The sequence below is a fragment of the Lepisma saccharinum genome, chromosome 15 (assembly GCF_977018435.1).
Source record: "Lepisma saccharinum chromosome 15, izLepSacc3.1, whole genome shotgun sequence".
NCBI classification, from domain to species: Eukaryota; Metazoa; Arthropoda; class Insecta; order Zygentoma; family Lepismatidae; genus Lepisma; species Lepisma saccharinum.
In genome coordinates this window covers 3,350,934-3,372,878 of record NC_139243.1, presented here as the reverse complement: position 1 = coordinate 3,372,878, position 21,945 = coordinate 3,350,934, and the positions used below count along the sequence as shown (strand labels likewise).

The following is a 21,945-nucleotide window of genomic DNA, read 5'->3' as shown; positions in this document are numbered from 1 at the left end:
AGTTAACTGTGCACAATGAATGCCATAATTACTCGCCTGGTGACCATTTTGTTTTGCATTACTCTTTCAAGTCTCGACATCATTAATCTTGCATATTTGAGGCTGGGAGATGCAACGTTGTCGCTAAAACCTAAATTACAACAGCAACTGAATCGGTTTTCGAATGCGAAATACTTTGCTGATGATGTAGACGACTGCGTAACATGTTCTTGCTTACATGGCATGTTTACTTAGCGTATTGGATATTATGACATGCTCAATTAGCACTTCATGTCTAGAAATCAACTTCTGAGATTTTTTTTATGAAACACAGCAAGTTTACCCTTTGACATAGCATTAAACGCAAGTATGGCCATGTAAAATCTGAGGGTTTCGCAGGCCCAAATCCCTAGTTTACTAAATTTCTTTTAGTAAACAACTTGCACTATTGTGTATGCAAATTGGTCAAAGACCATCATTTCTGCAGCCATCCAACCATACTAAAAAAAATCAATGGCCGTTTTCAAAGTATTAATAGCCATCACATAGTTTGGTTAACTAGAGCATTAATACTTCAAAAACGATCACGGTGTAATTATTTTCTTTACAATGGTTGTATGGCTGCAGAAATAGGTCTTTTACCAATTTTCAGATGTTGTGTCTTTGAATAAAGTAAGTATTTTATGCAATGCAGTTTTAATGATTTCAAAAATATATTTATCGAGAACTAAACTGCAATTTATAATCATTATCTATTTTATGCATCGTAAAAAATTCAAATTTAAATATAAATCTGTTGCTTCATGTTTTGTATGTAAATTAACAGACAGCCTGTTAAATTTTAACAGTAGAATCCTTGAACCTGAGTTATAAGTATGTCAAGGTGAAAAGAAAATAATACGTAGCTGTGACTGAGAATTACTTACAAATCAGATTTAGATACCATGTTACATTATCATTAAAATACTGTAATTGTATCTATTTTGAGGAACAAGGTATACATAATACAGGTTACTTCTATCATAAAGTGGTAAAATAACAAATCTAAAAATTTGTTTCTTAAATACATTAGATTTGTCATTTTATTAGTCAACACTTTGATACTGAAATACTACAGTAGACGCTATAGTTTTATAGTTTTTCTACCCAATTTTAAAAAGTTGTCTAAAATAGCATTTATTTTACTAAAGACTTCAAACTGTGATATAAGCGATGCCTAAATATGCACCTATTTCAGTTTTAATTTTATAACACCATTAAGCCTTGTTTACATGATATGAAAAACTCAATATGCTGACCAAGGCATAAATTTATTTTATTATAAAGCATAAACTAAACGTAACGTTTCAACCTTCTAGCAAAGTCTCCTTCAGACTCTGCACCAAATACAAATGTAACAAGGTACAAAAACAGGACGATAAGGGAAAGCCACCTGCTAGAATGTTCCAGAACAACTTTCTAATAGTCTGGAAGGTAGTAATGTTTGTGTATATATATCTATATCGTCCTGTTTTTGTACCTTGTTACATTTGTACTTGGTGCAGAGTCTGAAGAAGACCTTGCTAGAAGGTTGAAGCGTTACGTTTAATTTTATGTGGATTAGCGTCCACTTCCCGTATAAATTTTACTTTCTGGTCAAGCGTGAAACTTTTCCTCTTTCTGCTGTCCATCGCCGACCAGTAGAAACTGAAAACTTTCACTTCTGTGACATTGTTGTAGCTTGCTTACGTACAAATCAACTGTATTTTATGAAAATTAGTACGTATAACACCGAATTACGTAGAACTGAGTTACGTATAAAGCAGTATCAACTGTATTATTAATAATAATATAATAATAGAAACAATTTAAAAATATATTTATTCACAGAATTGATGTCGATAACATATGTATATAAGTAAAAACTATACATGCTTACTTGCCATACTACACTATTTTTTAGTTTAATTTCATGCAGTATGAAGCAGACCTCCAACTCACTAGAAAATGTTCCGATTTCTTTCTAACGCAATTGATGAAATCTCTCTTGAAGCATACGCTTAAATAAATCTTGGAATATCTTATTCTAAATCACAATATTTCTAGATTAGATGCTGAAAACTGATCAATCTAGTGTTGAGTTTTACATATTATTCTAGATTAAGACGTTTCTCTTCATTTAATCATAGATTTTATTATGAGGTTGTCTATGGCAACAACGCAGTTATTGTTGCCCAATTGACTGTAAATCCATATCTGGAAAGATAAATTAATAACAATTAATAAATGTGTACTAATGGCAATGTTTACTCGTGGTATTAAACGTTAATTAATAAATAAAAATTAAGTTTAGAGATTACAACACAGTCTAGTGTTGCAGACCGTAGAATTGGAGACTAGAGATTGAAATGTATAATATAAGATTAGAAATACATGATTTGCTTATTTATTTATTATCTTGGAAACTAGGTAATGTCTATAAAAGACGGTATGGGTATTTAGTTTGCATTTAACAGATAGCAGGAATGACCCTATTGCTTTCAATTGCAAAAGTTGGATCTAAAAATTGTCTTTGCTCGCTTCGCTCGCAATATGATTGTCTTCTGTAATGTATTTAAATATATATGTTGTATATATGTATTGAATTAACTTAGAATACGTATATAATTTAGTGTTAGCATGTTGCATATGTGTAAAACATATGTTGTACATGAGAGTTATACATGTTACATGTACAGAAAGAATTATCTTCGGAATGCTTATCACTCATTTTCTTCCATTCAAAAATACAGCTTGTGTGCTTGTTTTCCATTATTAGCTAATGTGAAATTGACGGTGTTGAAAAAATATTTCAAATCGTTTGTTACATACAAATGCTTTAGCACCAACTTCTACCCCCTTTTTGCGTAATTTAAGAGGATAATAACATCTTTGATACTATTAGTGGCAGTAGTAGTAGAAATAATAATAATAATGCCATTAATGTTTTTGTTATTATTATTATATATTATTACAACCATATATAGCCTATATGCCATTATTAATGTTTTTGTTATTGTTATAATAATTATTGGTACGTTTATCCTGGTACTTCCCCCCCAGACAAAAATTCGTGGTTGCGCCTCTGCTGTTGTCCATATACAGGGTGTTTCCGTGACCTTGATTCAAACTTGCAGAGTGGATGGAGACTGACCCAAGGACCAATATGAGATCAGGAACTCCGAACCGGAAATGCGTCATTAAAAAGTTGTGTCAAAATCTTTGGGGCTTCCTATGACAGTGGAAGAAGACCACTGAAAGATGGGGCTTGTAGATTTAATCCGGACGTTACTACAGTGTATCATAGCACTCTACGACGAATAAGTTACAGTAATTGTTCAAAAAGGCGGGTCCCAGCGTCGATGCAGGCACGATAGCATCGCAAGAAGCTCTGTCGCATCTGCTGTAACATCTCCGGAGTCATTCTGACGATATCACAGGCAGCAAGACTCAACACCCAATCGCCAATCTTTTGAGTGACGAGGACCTGTTGGCAAGAATCTTTGCTAATATCGTCAGAACGATTACAGTGTGTATACGACGAAGCTTCTTGCGACACTGGGGCCTCAATTGTGAACAGTTACTGTAACGTTTTCATCGTAGTGTGTTACGATACAGTACAGTAACGTCCGTATTAGATCTAGAAGCCGCATCTTTCACTTGTCTTATTCCACTGTCATAGGCAGCCCCAAAGAGTTTTGGCTCATAACTTTTTAATTACGCATTTCCGTTCCAGAGTTCCTCATCTCATATTAGTACTTGGGTCAGTCTCTGCAGGTATGAATCAAGGTGACGGAAACACCCGAAACACCCTGCATGTGTGTGATTGTTCCTTCATTATAGGCGCCGACTCCAGGGGCTTTGGGGGCTCGAGCCCCCCCTTCCCAAATGTTAACAATGTGGGGACAGAGCCCCCAAATAATTTTGCTTAAGAGGATCTACTGTATTATTTTGCTTCGCTTGTCAAGTTTACTCTGAATTGCGCCACATGAACTTACCTTGAAATACACATTTGAAATGTTCTACACCATCAACTTTGGGGGGCTGAGACCGCTAAACCGTCAACTTTGGGGGGGACTATGACCAGAGACAGCAAAACACATGAATTATTACTATGCTATGCTAAGTATATAATTATGAGTATTGTTAACATTTTTACTAAAAAGAGTTTCAAAAGACGATGTGCATGAACTAGGGGAGTGGATGGGACGTTCTGGCTACAAATGGCTCTCACATGACATTCAGAACGAGATTATTCATATATTAGGGAGATCTGTTTTGCGCTCCGTGGTAGCAGATATTAAAAGTCGGGAATATTTGCTATTATGGTTGACGAAACTTGTGACATATCCATCCATGGACAATTAATATTCTGCATTCGAACTGTGAATAAAAATTTTGATATTTTTGAGGAATTCATGGGCTTTTATGAGATTCCGAACACTGAGGCCAAAACTTTAAAAAGGGAGGTAGTGAGTCATTCATTAATTTATTTCAGTGATCAGAGCCCCCCCCAATAATTTTGACAAGTCCTTCATCCATATCATCTTGTAGCCATTCATCATCATCTTCACGATTAGCCAAAAGTAGCAGAAAAGCGAAGTAAAATAAATCAAATCAATCAACTATATTTGCAAATGAATATAAGGTATTCAAACCTAAGGCTTACCTGGATGGGTTTCTCCAACCCTTTTGGTATATCCGCAGAAACGACCGCGAACTTGTTCGTGGCTGGAGAGATTTCTGGGTACAGATTCAGAAGAAACATCTTATCGGAAGTTCCATATTTCAGATAGGCCACCTGGATACCACTGACCTCTGGAAGTTCTGACCTAATCCAGTAAGAAAAAGTCATAGTTTCTCTATTGCGGATATTCAAGAACGGAGTATTCATGGCTGCACCACCTGAAGACTGCCCCTGAAGATCGCCGCCATCTTTGGCACGTGGTATCGGGACGGCAACTCCAGCATCCTTCTGCTCACTGTACGTAATCTGCTTCCAGACAACAGTATTGCCCTGATTCTGCTTCAAATCTCCTAGGTCCTCCTCAAAGTCATAAGTAATTGTTGGCGCTAATGTTTTGGCAACAATGCTCGCAACAAGACAGAGTACAGCTAAGGTCTTAATTGTTGTACAAACCGTTGGAAGTACCTTCTGCCTTTAGTGCATACGTCTTTATACTCTAACATACCCTACGTCCGCTAAAACGTGCGTAATTTAAACTTTTTTTTTCTCAAGAGTTTTCGCATTTTTTTTAGCCTCGTTTTCCAAGCTGCTGGTTGCATTATCTCACTGCAATGGCAGCACATGTACATCAATTGATATATGTATAACCAGGAAATGGATTTTTTTGTGAATACATATTTATGTATGAAGCTGAAATCAGTTATACAGGGTGTTCCATTTACAACGCAACCCGGAGTTGGGATAGTACAATTTTTGAACCGGAAGTGTTACACATATAATCCTAATACCAAATTGAAGCCTTTTTCATGCATATATTTTTAAACCGGGGAACAATGATTGGATTTCATTAGTGTCCACGCAATGTTGCCAGATGTAACTGGAAGTGTAAATGAATTTTTTTACAAAGCATGAAAAATGGCAAATAACACACATATACAGACATGCCATTGGTAATTTTCAGTTTGGTTAGGTGGATTAGCTCGGCATCTATGGCAGTGAAAAAAGAAATGTTAATTTCTACCCATAGTCAATTGGATGAGGCGTTTTTAAGGGGGAACCAGGATAATCGTTGTTTTTAGAAATTAAGACTGTGCATTGGAAACACTGCTGGTGTTTCAGTGCCACAAAAGGTGTGTTTCAAAACTGTATACATCATGAAATTACAGAAAAAAAATAAAAAAGAAACTTGGACATTTTCATGAAAATAGTGTTACTTACATGCAACTGGCAACCATGCAACGATATGCAGCACAGGCAAATCTTTCAGGTGAAATAGACATTGATTGATTGGAAAATGAAGTACATGTATCCAATAATAGTGGTATTTCTACAGTACCTACGAGAGAAAGAGATAGAGAAGAAGGAAGAAGAATGAAGGAAAAAGAGCGTGAGATAAAGAGTCCAACCACATTCTAGATGGAAGAAAATATGTTTAGCCTTTTAGGTGAAAGTACAGTTGACAAAGGAAAGCCACCTGCTAGAATGTTCCAGAACAACTTTCTAATAGTCTGGATGGGAGTAATGTTTGTGTATATGTATCGTCCTGTTTTGTACCTTGTTACATTTGTACTTGGTGCAGAGTCTGAAGAAGACCTTGCTAGAAGGTTGAAACGTTACGTTTAGTTTATGTTTTATAATAAAATAAATTTCTGCCTAGGTCAGCATATTGAGTTTTTCTTACATACGCTGAGTATCACGATATGATTTTCATAGGTCTTATCATCCTTATAATAAAATGAAGCCTTTTCACTCCAAAGCAAGATTATGTAATGACACTATGAAGGTCATAAGTGTTTTCGGGTGAATTAACAGAACACTTTTCCTTAAGCTTTTTGGTAAGCAAATATGCACGATTACTAAAGAGCATCTAGTACTTACGAATAATAATAAAATTTGTTTATCGCGTGTTTAAACAAATGTTTAGTTGCCTGAAACTATTTCTTTGCTATTCTAAGCATTTGTCTGTGAAGAGTTAAGAGTATTTTCGGCTTGAAATAGGTTTTCGATAGGGGTGTTGAAGGCGGGCAGAAGCACCCCTTTGCAGCCCCATGGCGCCGCCTCTGTATAAACTTTACTCCATTTACATAATGTGAAACGTGCTCGTTATATTTCTGCTATTTTAAAACCGTCAGCTAAAGATGCACTGCACATCCCTGTTTCCCTACACTTGTCGAAAAAACCGAGAAATTAAAAATGTTGCACATGTAGGACAGTATTCTTTGGATATTACTAGTCCCATTCTTGTCATCATAAATCATGCATATTGAGGCTATCAAATGCAACCTTCTCGCTAAAAGCTAAATTACAACAGCAACTGAATCGGTTTCCGAATGCGAAATATTTTGCTGACGCTGTAGACGACTACATAACATGTTCTTGCTGAATTTGCATGCTTACTTGTAGCGGATATTATGCCATGCTCAACTAGCACTTCATCTCTGGAAATCTCAATTGAGGATCATTTTGTGTAAAACACACAGCACGTTTACCTTTGAATTTGTTATTGCCTGGTCCACCCACACTTTACCTCCCCACTCGAGGCTCGGTTCACTCCGTACTCTGCTCTGATTTGTCTAGGGAAGTGGTTCCGAATCGGACCATATGATTGCTTCAAATATGTGCTTATTTAGTACTTTTTTACGCATAAAATGTTTCTGAATTTAAAATGTATGCTTATTTTTTAACTTATGGCAAGCAACCTAACCGCACTAACTGAGCGTTGCAAGTGACTTGCGCGCCGTGAACACGCCTTGAAACAGTAAGAGCGCCGTGAAACGAAAACGTTTGGGAACCCCTGGTGATTATAAAGTCCCATGACATTTTTGGGAAATCGGCGATTAATAACAAAATAAATGGTACTACAGTACAGAAGAGACACCAAAACACAAAATGAAAACTTTTCCACATGATCCACAAAAGTAATACTTTTCCACAGGACCTGCAAAGTGGGGCGGTGCACCGTCTTGTTGGAAGACCATTGTACCAAGGATACCATCATCCAACAACTGCGGCTCTAGGAACAGTCAGACATTCACTTTCGGAGAGTCCCTTTGCCATTTGATGGTATCATTGGGCGGCTCATTGCCCCATATTCCATAATTATGAAGGTTTACATGTCCACAAACGTGGAATGTAGCCTTGTCGCTGAAAAGGATGTTGTCCATTAACTGTTCCTGATGTGCAGCCTCACAGAGATCGAAGATGTGGAAAAGCGTTAATTTTGTGTTTTTGTGTCCCTTCTGTAATGTAGTGCCATTTATTTTGATATTAGTCACCGATTTCCCAAAAATGTCATGGGACTATATAATCACTCTATATTTAACTACAAGAATACCAAGAGACAGTAAGTAGATAACCTTTGCGAAACTTTATTGTTATAGGGGATAATTTACCTTGTCCAGCAACTGTGAAATCAAAGAGGGCGTAATTTTGGAAATTTTCCAGTTTAATTAACGTAAATTGTTTATACGCACAATCAGAGCCGACAACTTAAAATACATGAACGATATTTTATATATTTAAATACGTATATGTTCCTCTACGTGAATTTGGGGAGGGGCAGAAAGTTCCTTGCCCCATGCACACAAACCGTATCTGTACGTTTGTGTGTCTAATCGGGCCATAACTCTAATTTTATGAGGTGGGAAATCTCTAATGTTTGTATCTGGATGCTTTACATTTCATGAATTTCGTCAGGAGTACGCTTATCACAAGACTCGCGTTTCTCGGGAGGTTGTTCACTGTGCACCAGATTTTAGCGCCACATTTCAACCTGGTGGTGAAAATTTGAACTGCTCCCCATATATTCTCTACCAAGTTCAAACGGGCTCTGGAGGAGCGTGGTGTTGATCACGTCACCTCCAAAATGGCCTAGATCGAGAATGTGTGTGGCCCTACTCCCACATCCTCTCTTCATGGCACGGTGCTATATGCACTGGGAATTTTCATTTTTACCTATTAATAATACTAAAAATTTTAGAAATAGATTTATTCACAGAATTGATGTCTGTGACATATAAATAAGAACTATACATGCTTACTTGTCGTATCATACATCACTTTATATTCAGTTTAAGTTTCATGCAGTATAACGGAAACATTCAACTCACTTGAAAATATTCCGATTTCTTTCTGACACAATTGATCAAGTTTCTCTTGAAGCATACACTTAAATAAATCTTCCAATAGCTAGTTATCCGAAAGCACAGTATTCATAGATTAGATGCTGAGAAACTGATCAGTCTCTTTTTGAGTGGCATTATTCCATGTAAAGATGTTTATCTTATGTTAATCATTGATTGTTATGTTCAAACTGTCTATAGCGACAACGTCCAGACGAGTATTGTTGTACTTTGGACCGTAAACCCAAATCTGAAAAAAGAAGATAATAATTAATAAATAGGCACTAATCTCTAAGTTTGCTCATGCCATTAAACATTAATTAATAAATTAAAGTTAAGGTTTTTATTTTAGAACTTAAGAACATGTTAGCCAGACACAAACACACACATATATATACATACATACACGTTGTGACTGACCCAAAGATGTTAAATATATATATTTCATCTATTATTCTTTGTTTAATGTGCATGATATATTTGTGTACTTAACAATTTATATTTTGTTATATTTCGCGAAAATGTTATATTGAATTAATATGATGTATAATTAATTATAACATTATTGCTAATGTAAAATTACGCTGTATAAAGTTATGTAAATTTTGAGCATGATAAAAGAAAATAAACAAATGACTGTCGAATAGTGACGAGTTTTCTTTCAATTTATCACACTGTAAACATTTTTGATAAAATAAATATTAGGATGATTCGTTGAAGTTTTGAAAAGGACTTGCTTGTGTCTGCGTCCTTAATATCAGACAGAGTGCGAATTATCGGGGGGGGGGGGGGTGCCGGGGATTTCTCCCCACAAAAATGTTTATCCCCGGCAAAATAAAATTATTTTTATCCTTACCAGGGATGTTTTTTTTCCCTTAAACAAAATGGAATTTTAAGTATACAGCGTATCATTTTTTAACTATGGAACGAACACCACTTAAAAATCATTCGGGAACAGTTTTTTAACCTTTAAAACAATTGTACAGCGTCAGAAGTTCTACTTTTAAATAGCCCATTGTTTACTTTTCCATATTGTAGTCGGGTGCAGAGGTTTTGGAAAAAGCTCCCAGATTAGCGCCTATTGTTAAGTAAATTATGAAAATTAATTTTGTCAGCTTTTTTAGTTGGAGGATCACATTTCTCGCCAAACACCGCCATTGAGTTGAACGGGCAATAGAAATTTGTCGCTTTTTCAGTATTACTAGTTGAATATAGCTTTTTTGTTTATGAGTTCTGGATTTCTTAGACTGCAGATGCTAAGTGTTTCTAAATTATGTCTAATTTTATCATAAGATTGAATGTCCTAGGTTAGAAACACTGTTCTAAGGTACTCACAACTGCAAGGCAATCGTTTACTTCACCAACTAAGCCTCGCGTCAGGTTAAGTTTCCAGCAGGTTTTCGCATATGTAGATCCAAACGTGCGCGCAGAATATAGTTCCGCTGAGAGGGGTTCCATTCCGACACAACTGCACACTTGCACAGTTATTTAATGTGTAATATACAGACAAAATGATACATCCATTAGCAGGTATGGACTTGATCGATTGCAATCACTATGCAGACGAACTAGGATCCGCAGATTCGCCAACTGGAGTTTGTATTGTGCTGAAGGAACATAAAAGCTCAAGAGCGTGTCGAGTGAGACTGAATGCGTTGCAAAGCGCGCGGAATCAGTGATATCAGTGTTGCACATCCCACTATTTTAACCCTATTTTTGTCGTGATTCATTGCTATTGGTGCTGTACAGCTGAATCGAGGTCTCCTGTTCAGTGCCCGGCTTTGCCCGAGTGTTATTTTGAGCATCATACGAAGGAAAAAGCTCTTCAAAGTTAAACAAGTTGTTTTAAATACATATTCCTCCTGACGGCAACAAGACCAAAATAAAACAGGGCGTGAGATGATTTGCCGTCAATGAGCACACGAACTGTCTCGGATGTTGAATGATCTGCTGTTGAGTTTAGGAGTAGAAAACGATTGTTTGTTGTTTGACGACAAAAGAATCTTCGCGCTATTAAAAGATATATAATATATATATGGACGAGGCATGCGTCAACGCGGGTAATACATTGATTCAACCGTGTGAAAGTGCAAAACCACCGCCAGGGCTGAAGCAACCGGGGAGGGGGAGGCTTATTGTTTCATGCACTGGCGGCATTGAAGGCTTTGTTGCAGACGCATGTTTACTGTTCCGTGCAATGAAAGGGAAGGGTGATTATCACCAAGAAATGGACAGATCAACATTTGGCTCCTGGTTTAGTGAAGTGATTCATAAATTGAAACCAGAGAAATAGTAGCAGACAATTCACTACATTGTTTATAACAAATCATGCTTTTTTGGTAGTATAAACTTGAAGAGCGTGTATCTTATAGTAACGTATGTACTGCGAACGAAGCAACCAAAATTTTCATAAATTTATTTCTTTCTAAACGAGAAACAATAACAACTCATTAAATTCAAGAGGGGCCTGTCGAGTACTTTTACTTTTGTTTTTTTTTCTTTCGCATGTTCTCGACACATACACACATGCCCTCATGTTTCGAAGATATTTCGAGATTTATATTAAGTAGGGACACATTTATTACATAATCTATGCACAGAAAGTACTTTAAAAATCGTATGGTTCAGGAGACAAAAAGAAGCAAAAATGCATTCCGCTTGATATGCATATACAGGTTTTGATATGTTAAGTAAGGGGTTTGCAATACTGGCGATTCTCTCATTGCCTGCGATACGAAGAGCTCGGCGGTTCAGACAAGACTGGCACGGATGATTCTGAGCTCCGTTCTCGCGCGGATTAATACATAAAACCTGCTGCAAACTTAACCTGACGCGGAGCTTAGTAACATATACAAATGTTAATAATAATAAAAAAAACTCCTCCCCGCAATGAAATCACAAATATACCACCAAGCGCCCCCTCAAGCAAAAAGCATAATTCGCACACTGGGCTCAGAGTAAGCAATAAAGTTTCTTTTTTATCGATAATGTGATGGGGAAAACAACACCAAAAAGTCGAATACAAGGACAAGCGAATAAATAACGGTTTTTACTATACATGCAGTTTTGTGATTCTTCAATAACTTCTATATTTTTCCTCCTCACCATATCATGTCATTATCTAGATAGTAGGGAGTAGTGTTGTGATGTGCCGTAGACTATAAGTTTACGTCTACATGCATTGTCTACATGTAATCTACGCGTAGATTACATTGGGTTGTAGTTTACATAAACTACATAGACAATGTAAAGTGCATTTTCAAGGGTTTCATGAAAAGAAAGTGACATTTTCAACTATATTGGTTCATAACGAAATGAAAACAATCCAATTTACAACAAAATTGCTCTTCTCTTCTATTACCAACTATGGAAGAAGATAAATAGTATGCAAAAAACAACAACAGATGGCAGTCGGGAGGCAAGAGTGGTATTTTCCCCATAAATCACTAGAATATTTCCTATATTAGGTTTCTTCCTAGGTGAGATATTGTTCGAATTTGGAAGAAAGAGTATGAAAAGTTCTCTTCACACATCAGCAACTGATACGCAATATAAATTTCTTTTAATTCCACGGCGCTCTTTGCTAAGTTATCACCTTTCGCCATGTTGTTTACATAGATTACGTAATCTACGTGTATAAAATAGTCTATGTGTAGAATGTAGACTACCGTTGTTTACGCGTAGACGCACATCACTGTATGCATTGCATACTGTGGAGGTTGTGATATGTATTTAATCGAAAGAAAAATCCCCATTTATATAATTCATTAGACTCACAGGTATTAACTCTTAGTTATTCAATCGGAATAATGAAATTGGGTTTTTGTTTAACATTTTAAGCTTGTTACATAATGTTTAAATAAGCAATCTTCAAATTAATCCCAGTAAAAACATGGCATTAGTGTTAACTACATATTAGTCTTATCATATGCACGCTGCAATGAAAATAAATGTAATACTTTTTCCCCTGTTTTATGTAAGTCAAAATCGTAATTTTCTTGTAGTTAAATTTTAGAATTTAACTTAGAATAATTCTGATTTGTGTTCTATTTGATATGAAAATTAGATTTTAAGCATTTAACGTCCAGTTATATATATGAAGGTCAGAAAAGATACTGCATGCGAGGTTTAAATTATTAGAAATCTATTACTGCATCTTTTTTGGAGCTATTGGCATTTTTGGTAACTTAATCGCCTTAAAATCAAAGGGTTCCGGGTTCGATACTTCATAGTGGCACATTGGGTTCCACTTTAAACTTTTGGTCCAGTCCCGATTAGTCTACCTGTGCATAAATTGCACTTTAATCAAACATTCAAAATTCAAATTGAAACAATACCCTGCGGGTATTTCCTACCTAATGTAGGCTATTCATATCTATGTGTTTCGCATTTCGGACGTCATTTCCTGTGGCATCGGATACACACATTGTAGATAAGATAACGAAATGCTTAATGTAGGCTGTATCTAGACACGTGAGGAAAATAGCTTTAATTCAATTCACTTAAGTACTGCTGTATTCATCATGTAGAGATAAATGCAAGGAATATTAGCAAGTGTATTGTGCTGAATATACGTTAAAAGACTGATATTGTAGCTCATCTACCAGTTTCAAGTTCGTGCATATAAAAACTATCCTTCTAACTAAATAACTCCTTTCTTTTTCCCTGGTAACACAGGTTTTTCGTCTATCAATCCAGCGTTGACTGTCGTGGCAAGTTTGCATCAAGTCTATCTCAACATTGTTCTTCTTGCAGATCTCTGTATCATCAGACGTTCCGATAGCTGTATTTTTTTCAAAATTTGCGTCGCTTTGTGCCATTCTAGTCCTATCGGAGGATGAGGAAAGATGATAAAATGATTGATTTGTTTGTTTTCTTTACTTCGCTTTTCTGTCACTTTCGGCTAATCGCGAAGATAAGGATGAATGATATGAAATTCATGAAAGAACACTCATAGCTAGACCGGGATTCGAAACCGGAATTCCTGTCGTTGTAGCGCGCTGTGCTAACCGTTACGTCACGGAGACCGGCACGACGAGAAATAATAGGCTAATTTCATAAATACTTTAATTGTTACTGTTAAAGAACATGTTTATTCTAGGTATGTATTTATTTGATACCTACATTAATGATATCAACATAGCAGTAACTTAGCTTAAATGTATACCATGATCATTCAATATATTATGTCATGCAGCAGTAACTTCAATTATTTTTTGTCTACACAAATCCAACTCTCTTTTTAGGGCCTCCCCGATGGCGCAGTGGTAGCGTTGTTGCCTTGTAATCAAGGGGTCCCGGGTTCGATACCCGGTGGAGGATCATAGTGGTTTGGATCTCACTTTAAACTGTAGCTCCAGTACCGATTAGCCTTACTGTACATAAAGTGGACTTAAAACACCAATCCAATCCAATCCAACTCTTTTTCAAGCAAATAGCCACGCTTATGTAATCGGAAATAAATAGTCGTCGAAGTGAGGGGGTTGCAGGAGCATGGTATCCCCTCAGCTAGCAAAAGTTTCGCAAAGCATCCCCCCCTCAACTGTTTCATTACAACCATATTAAACAGGAGTATCTCCCAGCTAACCCTATACCTCGACCAAACATCCCCCTGCTGCTCAAGGGCGACGCCCCCCCTCCGATATCGACGCCATGTTGCGGCAATAAATATTTAAGTTTAGGAATGCCAAAGTATTTTAGGGGTAGAAAAATAAAGCGCGCTGAAAATATTCACCTGGCGTCTGAATATTGAAGTTCAGTGCTAATACATATATATATATATATATATATATATATATATATGTATATATATATATATATAATATATATATATATACGAGTATATATACTTTTTCTAGTTCGTTTATGGAATTTTCATTACCTTTTTTTAAAAAATAATCATTTATCATTTAATCAAGATAATAAACATGCTATTGTATTTTTTTCACTGTCCGCCCGGCCAAAGAATGGACTTGAGGAAACCCAGACTTTCCGCCTCGAGTTCAAGAGGGGGGAAAGCGGTGTTGCTACCGGTTGATACACGCCTGATTTTTCTCCAGTCGTACACCCACGACACCTCTTGCTGTCAACATGCACCCTTCGCTCACATTCCAGGGAGAGGAAGAGAATCGGAGACCCTTTTGCTTGCTGAGCTGCGGCAATCATTACGCTTTGCCGTGCTTGGCCTTGTTGAGAGTGCCACCTGTTTCGAAAACGACCCGTAACCAAACATTTGGCAACGCAGGGTACCACAAGAATTCTCCCTCACCATGGCAACTGGACAAAGTCGATTGGTTCAGCGGTTCATGTGGCTTTCGACCGAAAAGACAAAAATAGAATTTCCAAGTCCGTTCTTTCGCCGGAACCACTGTAGCCGAATGTTAAAACCTGCTCTGCTGAGATATGCTAGAGCCGGCCATATATTAGAATGTATTGCATAGATATTCATGCTGTTGCCAGAAGCCTACTGTAGTAATGCCACTCTGACGCAAGAATTAATTAATAAACTAAATGTTCAAAAATTTCAAAATGTGTAGCTTTATCTCAGTTGGATTCGTGGCTATCTTGGTACATATTTGGAAAAAAAAAAAGCTGGCTCCTGAGAAAAAGAGTCTGACGCCTGAATTAGTCTTATTTTCTTTCTATCCTACAAGTGATTGTATTATATATTTTTTTAATGTCAACGTAAATTGGTCTTATTAGTATGTTTTATCGGTAACAGTTCGTTATATCGGAAACACTTTTCTTCAAATTTCCAGGAGAAACTACTTACGGAAATCAGTTCCTGTAGCATTGTCGAAGTTCTTCGAGGTATTTTCTTTCATCTTTCAATCTATTTCAGCCGGAAATCAATTCCCGTTGCTTCAATTTAAGCGAAAACGTAACCACGCCGTTCTTTTTTTAACTATGTTTGCCTAACCTAACTGAACCTAACCTAACCTTCTGTGAATGGTTCGTGGGGCTATCCGAGAATGGTTTGTGGAGCTCGCACCATGACGTGCGTTCCGTAACACTTCGAGAATTGGCTTATTTTAGTGTAAAAAAATTTTGTAATCGTGTGAAAACCTTAATGGCACCTTCAAATATGTTCCGCAATACACAATTGGTAAGTACGAACCATACGAAACACAAAATATTTTAAAGTGTCTCCGATATAACGAACTGATGCCGTTTTATCATTTAGTACACTTATTTAATTTTCCTTGTGTACCTAGGTATATTGTGCATATAATTTATCTATTGTAATAAACTACTGCGTAAGGTTTGTAGGCTCATTTTCAACAGTGCATGAAGGCGTATAGGGGGTGTAGAGTTAGGGCACCACACTTTCTTGATCACGGCCGATGGTGGAGGTGATGTGATCAGCACCACGCCCCTGGCCGCCTTTACACCCCAGAGTTTCCTCCAGGTACCCAATATAAGCTAATAAATAAATAAATATAGCTAAGAAAGGCTATTTACCGTAACTGGATCCTCTATTCCATTAGGTATATTGGCAGTTGCAGTCCTGAATTCATTGTTGCCTGTTGTGGAATAGTCGTATAGTGATATTATCCAGTTGAACTCTGCACCTTGCATGTAGTATAACTGGATGCCATTGGTCCCGTTAACGGTAGATCTCACCCAGTACCTTACGGAAACGCTCCCACCGTTGGGAAAGCGGTAGGAGCGCTTAGTGTTCATGTAAGCGGCCCCAGGGAGATCTGCTAACCACTCAACCACCGCCAAACCGAGTTCCTTTCCCTCGTCAGGAAACGGCTGCTCCAACTTTTCCTCCAAGTCCCCAAGAGTCGTGACTTCCCATTGCAAAACGTTTACGAAGTTGCTCGACTCGAATAGTCCGAGGTCCTTATCGAAATCCGACACCTCCACGCTCTGTTCGGTCGTTTGAAAGATGAGGATAAATAAAAACAGACGAAGAGCTGCTTGCGTTGTCTTCATGTCGACGTATTGCTTGTATCAGCTCTATTCGTCGTGCTGCGTTATCAGAATTTCGCCTGATACGAGGTACTTGGCGCACACAGCTCTTTATCCAAGGTTGCGCGTGTTTCCTGCTGCACGATTACATATTGAGGAAGGAATTTGCTTTCAAAACATCCTTTGCGAGTCCTGGTTTCCGACGCTTCACCCACCAACTTGTTGGAGTATGAGTGCAGAGACGCCAGAAGTCAGTGCGTCCCACTGTTTCTCTTTTGATCTCATTTTCTCTTCCTCTTTGCCCCTTTCGATCTCTTTCTCGCTCTGTTTTCTCCATCCCTTCCGTTCTCCTTCTCTTTCTCGCTTTGTTTCCTCCTTCCATTTCGTTCTCTTTCTCGCTTTGTTTCCTCCTTCAATTTCGTTCTCTTTCTCTTCCTCGCTCTGTTATCTCCTTCCCTTTCGTTCTCTTTCTTTTCCTCGCTCTGTTTCCTCCTTCCCTTTCGTTCTCTCTCTCTTCCTCGCCCTGTTTCCTCCCTCCTTCACTTTTGTTCTCTTTCTCTTCCTCGCTCTGTTTCCTCCCTTCTTCCCTTCCGTTCTTTCTCGCTCTGTTTCCCCCTTCCATTACGTTATATTTTTCTTTCTCGCTTTGTTTTCTCCTTCCCTTCCGTTCCCTTGCTCTTTCTCCCTTTGTTTCATCCTTCCCTTTTGTTCTATTTCTCTTCTTCGCGTTGTTTTTCATTCCCTATTGTTCTCTATCTATTCCTCGATCTGTTTCCTCCTTCCCTTTCGTTCTCTTTCTCTTCCTCGCTCTGTTTCCTCCTTCCCTTTCGTTCTTCTTCCTCTCTTTTTCTCTTCTTCCTGATCCGTCTCGTTCTCTCTTTTTCTCTTCCTTTTATATCTCTATCGTATCTTTTCTTCCCCATCCGTTCCATTCTCCATTTCTCTATCTTCTTTCTTTGCTACTACCTCTCCATCTCCGTCTTTTTCTTCCTTTTCTTTCTTCCTCTCTTCTCTCTTTCTCTCTACCCTTTTCCTTCTCTCATTCTGTCTTCCTCTCTTTTCCTTCCCTCTCCATCATTTTTCTTTCTCTTTCTTTATCTCTTTTCTCTTCCTCTTCATCCCTTCATTCCTTCTTTCTAAGATTTTGTTTTGATCTATTTTACTTTGCCTTTTGTGCCACTTTTGGCTAATTTGCGAAGATGTGGATGAGCGATGATATCGTGAAATTGATGCCAGGCCAGGACTTGAACCCCTGACGTCCTTCTTTCTAAGAGAGAGAGAAAGACGTATAGGAGAGAGGTCAAGATGAGGGGGAAAGGAGAGTGAGAAGAGAAAAGGGATATCAAGATAGAGAGGAGGAAAGAGCCGCAGTGGTCTAGTGGGTAGGGCGTCTAACTGCCACGCGGGGAGACCCGGGTTCGATTCCCAAGGTGGATGGTCTAAGGTTGTAAAGTATCTGGCTTTGTCCCCGCATAAAGGGGATCTGGGGCTCATCCAGCCTGAAATCAATGAGTACCTGGGGTAAACCCTAGGGTGTAAAGGAGACCGGAGCGTGGTGCTTATTACATCACCTCCAAACTTTTCCGAGATCGAGAATGTGTATCGCCCTACCCCCCCCCCCCTAAATGCACCTACATGGCACGGTGATACATGCACGGGAAACTTTAACTTATCTTGCTTTCACTCCCTAGTACCACTCTCTGGCGACCATTTTGTAATTTTATAAATCTGAGCAAGTTTTTTATTTCCCTAAAAGCATTTAGGGTAACAGGATGTAATAGATAAGTTGATACACGATGTTCATAAAAATTGCAAATAGAATTGTTCAAAGATTGTAACACTCCAGAATTTATTTTTGCTTTCTCAGAGTTAGATTGTCAAATGCTAAATCTAAAATCTCTATTCACACAATAACAATAATAGTTTAAAATGAATAATGAAAATAATGGTGTTAACTTCTTTAAAAAAACAGTTGTATTGTGTTCAATGATAATGGTTATTTAGCCGTACAAATACAACCATAAATGATATGATAAGCATGATTTGAATACCGATTGAGTATACATTATGCTACTAAATGATGATTCAATTTAAAGGAAATGCCGTTATTCTTTGCTATTTTTAATAATTATTTTCTCTCTCCTTCTTACAGGTAAGTGTTTAAACTGCATGGCTTGAAAACGATGTCATTTCATGCTTTATTTCACCAGTGGAAACTAGAGATGTATTTCGCAGCCAGGTCTGGAGAGTAAGGTGAGTAAGACTAGCTGATTGAAGTTGACGCATGACGCATTAACATGTACGGAACACTATAACGTCATCAACTCTTTCCCACGAAAGTTGAGATACAACAAAACAGTAGTCAGTCGGCGAAATGTTCCCATGAAAGAATAATTGAATTGTGAATGAAATACTTTACTTTTATCAATAAAATTGTCACTGCCGTGTCACAAATGTATTCATTTTAAAATTTCTTTGAAATAGGACATAATCTCTGATAATTACCATGAAACCTTTCATTTTTTTTCTGAAATTACGCGAAAAAGGCCGCACATAGAGAAATATATTTGGTACGTGTAATGAAATAAAGAATTTTTAAAACAAGATCAAGTCTGCATATTGGTATAGGAGTGAAGCTTAACTCCCACTGAAACGCTGAGAAACGCGGCACCAGAACTTCTGTTGTCTGCTTCTATTGAAATCAAATAGTGTAACTCCCACTACAGGGAAAAGCGCGGAATCGAAGCGGGAATTTCCATGCCAGAAGTCTGCAGGTTTTCTTTTATCTCCCGCTGAGACGTCGGAAACGCGTCTGTTGTCTGTTACGTTCTCCGCGGTTCGGTGGTCGTCAGGCTTTACTGTCGAAAAGCTAAACCGATGCGTGAAATCGAACATGATGGCGTTTCTTTAAGATGGTGAATTTTTGGGGGCGGTAAATCTAGGGAATTTTCAAGTTCAGGGACAAATATTCCAAATGATTTCGTTTTCTTATTAAATTTGTCCAGGTTAAACTCTAAATGTAGTGGATATCTCTCGTTGCTGTCGAGAGAGAAATTAATTTTTGTCGCAGCACCTGTGTGGCGTCTCATTGACCAATCAAGAACCTTCATTGACCTCACTTACTGATGCACCCGACAATATATTTAACTCAAATGTGATACGCACCTACTTAATGTATCAATTTCAGTGTTTAATATGTTAAATGTCTATGACGTCATAATTTGGTTTGCTCGATTTGGTAGTCTGTTACAATGGTTATGGACTAACCTTAAGACATTTGAGTGTGGGTTGCTGTGAGAGATATTATGAAGGTTGATGGTTGATGTAAGTGATTTTGAAAAGTGAATGTGTTAATTTGTGTACTCGAAGAACAATTTTGATCGTAATACAGTTATATTTGTAACAAGAGGTTTAATTTCGAGTGTAAGTGTAGGATATTAACATCAAATGACATTTAAAGGTATTTTAGTGTGTGAGAGTTAGTAAATTTTACGTAAACATACCCGTACTTGTTTCCCACATCCTGAGGGCTTCATAGTAGGCTGATTAAGTCTCATGTTCGCCGTAGTGGATTAATAGTAAGTCGATCCACCGAGTATAAACTGGGAACTTAGCAAATGATACAAATGAATAATAATGCGATCAAGGGGTTGTAAATATTAGACTGGAACTATTGTTAATGTAGTACAAAAGGTTTGAGAGTAGATTCTGAGAGTAATTTTTCAGTTGAATTCAACATGCGATGGTGTTGCGATATTTTATCCCTAAGTGATAATTCAGAGTTTAAAAAATTCGAATGAGTTTCGAAAGTAGACATTGAAGCAAGCCTTTTACTTGTACTTCAACGAAACATCCTAGTATTTATCTTTTTCCAAATCTACTTACAGTTTGTTAAATTCAAAGAAAACTCGGACGTCACTATATATAACTTCAATATATTTTTCACTTATTGATCTACTGTGTTTTGTTTCTTTTTCGTTGCTACGGTCAAAAATAATATAGCAATGTATAGATCGTAATTTTACATTATGAAGAACGTGATTATAATTAATTATACATCATATAATGCAACAACGTTTTCCAAAATATAACAAAACAGAAATTGATAAAATAGATATATCATCGTGCGTATTAAGCACAAAATTAAACAAAACATAATAAATGAAATAAACGAACATCTTTGGGTCAGTCACAACATTCAGAAGCCAGTAAGTGCAATGTTATAATTGGAAAGAACGTGTATGGTAATGTATCCTGACTATATTGTTTAAGCTCATTTCGTGATTTCGAAACAAAGTGTATCGTTAAATGTGACGATAAGAAAATGTCCATCCCTTTTCATGGATCTCAACAGAATTTTTTGTAGAGGTGATTATGCCATTGACAATACTTGTATAGTAGAAATAATAACAATAATAATTATTATCATGGTTATAATTATTATTATACGATATATTATTATAAATTAATAAAAATTAACCAATTTTTCCTAATTATTCATCATTACTATATTCTTGGTAAGACTTTCCTACGGTGTTCATTACTCTTTACCATTTCATTCACTTATGATCAGAGCTAGGAATTTCAGGTGCTGCACCTTAAATTTTTTTGTGTGAAAATGGGCAAAAAAATGACTCATCCCCAAAATAAGCACGTATTGAACTCTACTCATGGTGTTTCGGTTGCACCTTTTTCACAATCTCAGAACCTTTTGCACCTTTTCGCCCTTTTTGCATCTTTATTATTATTTTTTTAAATACAACTCTCGCGCTGTTTAACCCCACCTACATTCGAGGCACGGCTTCTTGGCAAGCGATTCTTGTTTACCGCACAACAATGAATCGGCTTTCTTCAGTTCTTGGACGTTAATGTAGTAAGCGCACGGACTTTAAACAGTGCCAACAATGACGCGTTACAATTGCTAGAAGTTGTGCTCTTTTTTGTCCTATGCTGTATTGTTTACAAATTGTTGTAGGAAAGCTGTTTTGTTTTCGTTTCCTTCTCCCGTCTCAGCGAGCAAGGTAACTGCAGTCTGTGATCGACTTATCGATGCATCGGATTTGCTTGTTCACCATGCGAAAACATAAAGTAAATGTTGGGAAACTACAGGACATTTTTAAAAAGTGTAGGGGTGACGGCATTCAGAGTGATGGATCTGTTCTGAGGTGTGATGTGTGTGATATTCCTATTGCTGTTGATGACAAACACCAAAGTAGTGGTATT

The 21,945-nt window shown here is 37.2% G+C and overlaps 1 protein-coding gene across 2 annotated transcripts; it reads right to left on the bottom strand.

Annotated features, from left to right (window-relative positions):
* Positions 1–1,849: 1,849 nt before the first annotated feature.
* LOC145999367 (uncharacterized) lies at positions 1,850–16,772 on the bottom strand. Of its 2 annotated transcripts, XR_014443377.1 has the most exons (3): positions 16,267–16,772; positions 8,794–9,055; positions 1,850–2,214 (listed from the first exon to the last, which is right to left on the bottom strand). XR_014443377.1 is itself a non-coding variant. In XM_083136313.1 (2 exons), exons 1-2 carry the CDS (start codon positions 16,744–16,746, stop codon positions 8,972–8,974), a joined length of 564 nt encoding a protein of 187 aa, XP_082992439.1. In that variant the 5' UTR covers positions 16,747–16,772; the 3' UTR covers positions 8,707–8,971. The 2 variants fall into 2 exon arrangements, 1 of the variants encoding a protein (XP_082992439.1); XM_083136313.1 differs by lacking the exon at positions 1,850–2,214 and having other exon boundaries at positions 8,707–9,055.
* Between the last annotated feature and the right edge of the window lie 5,173 nt (positions 16,773–21,945).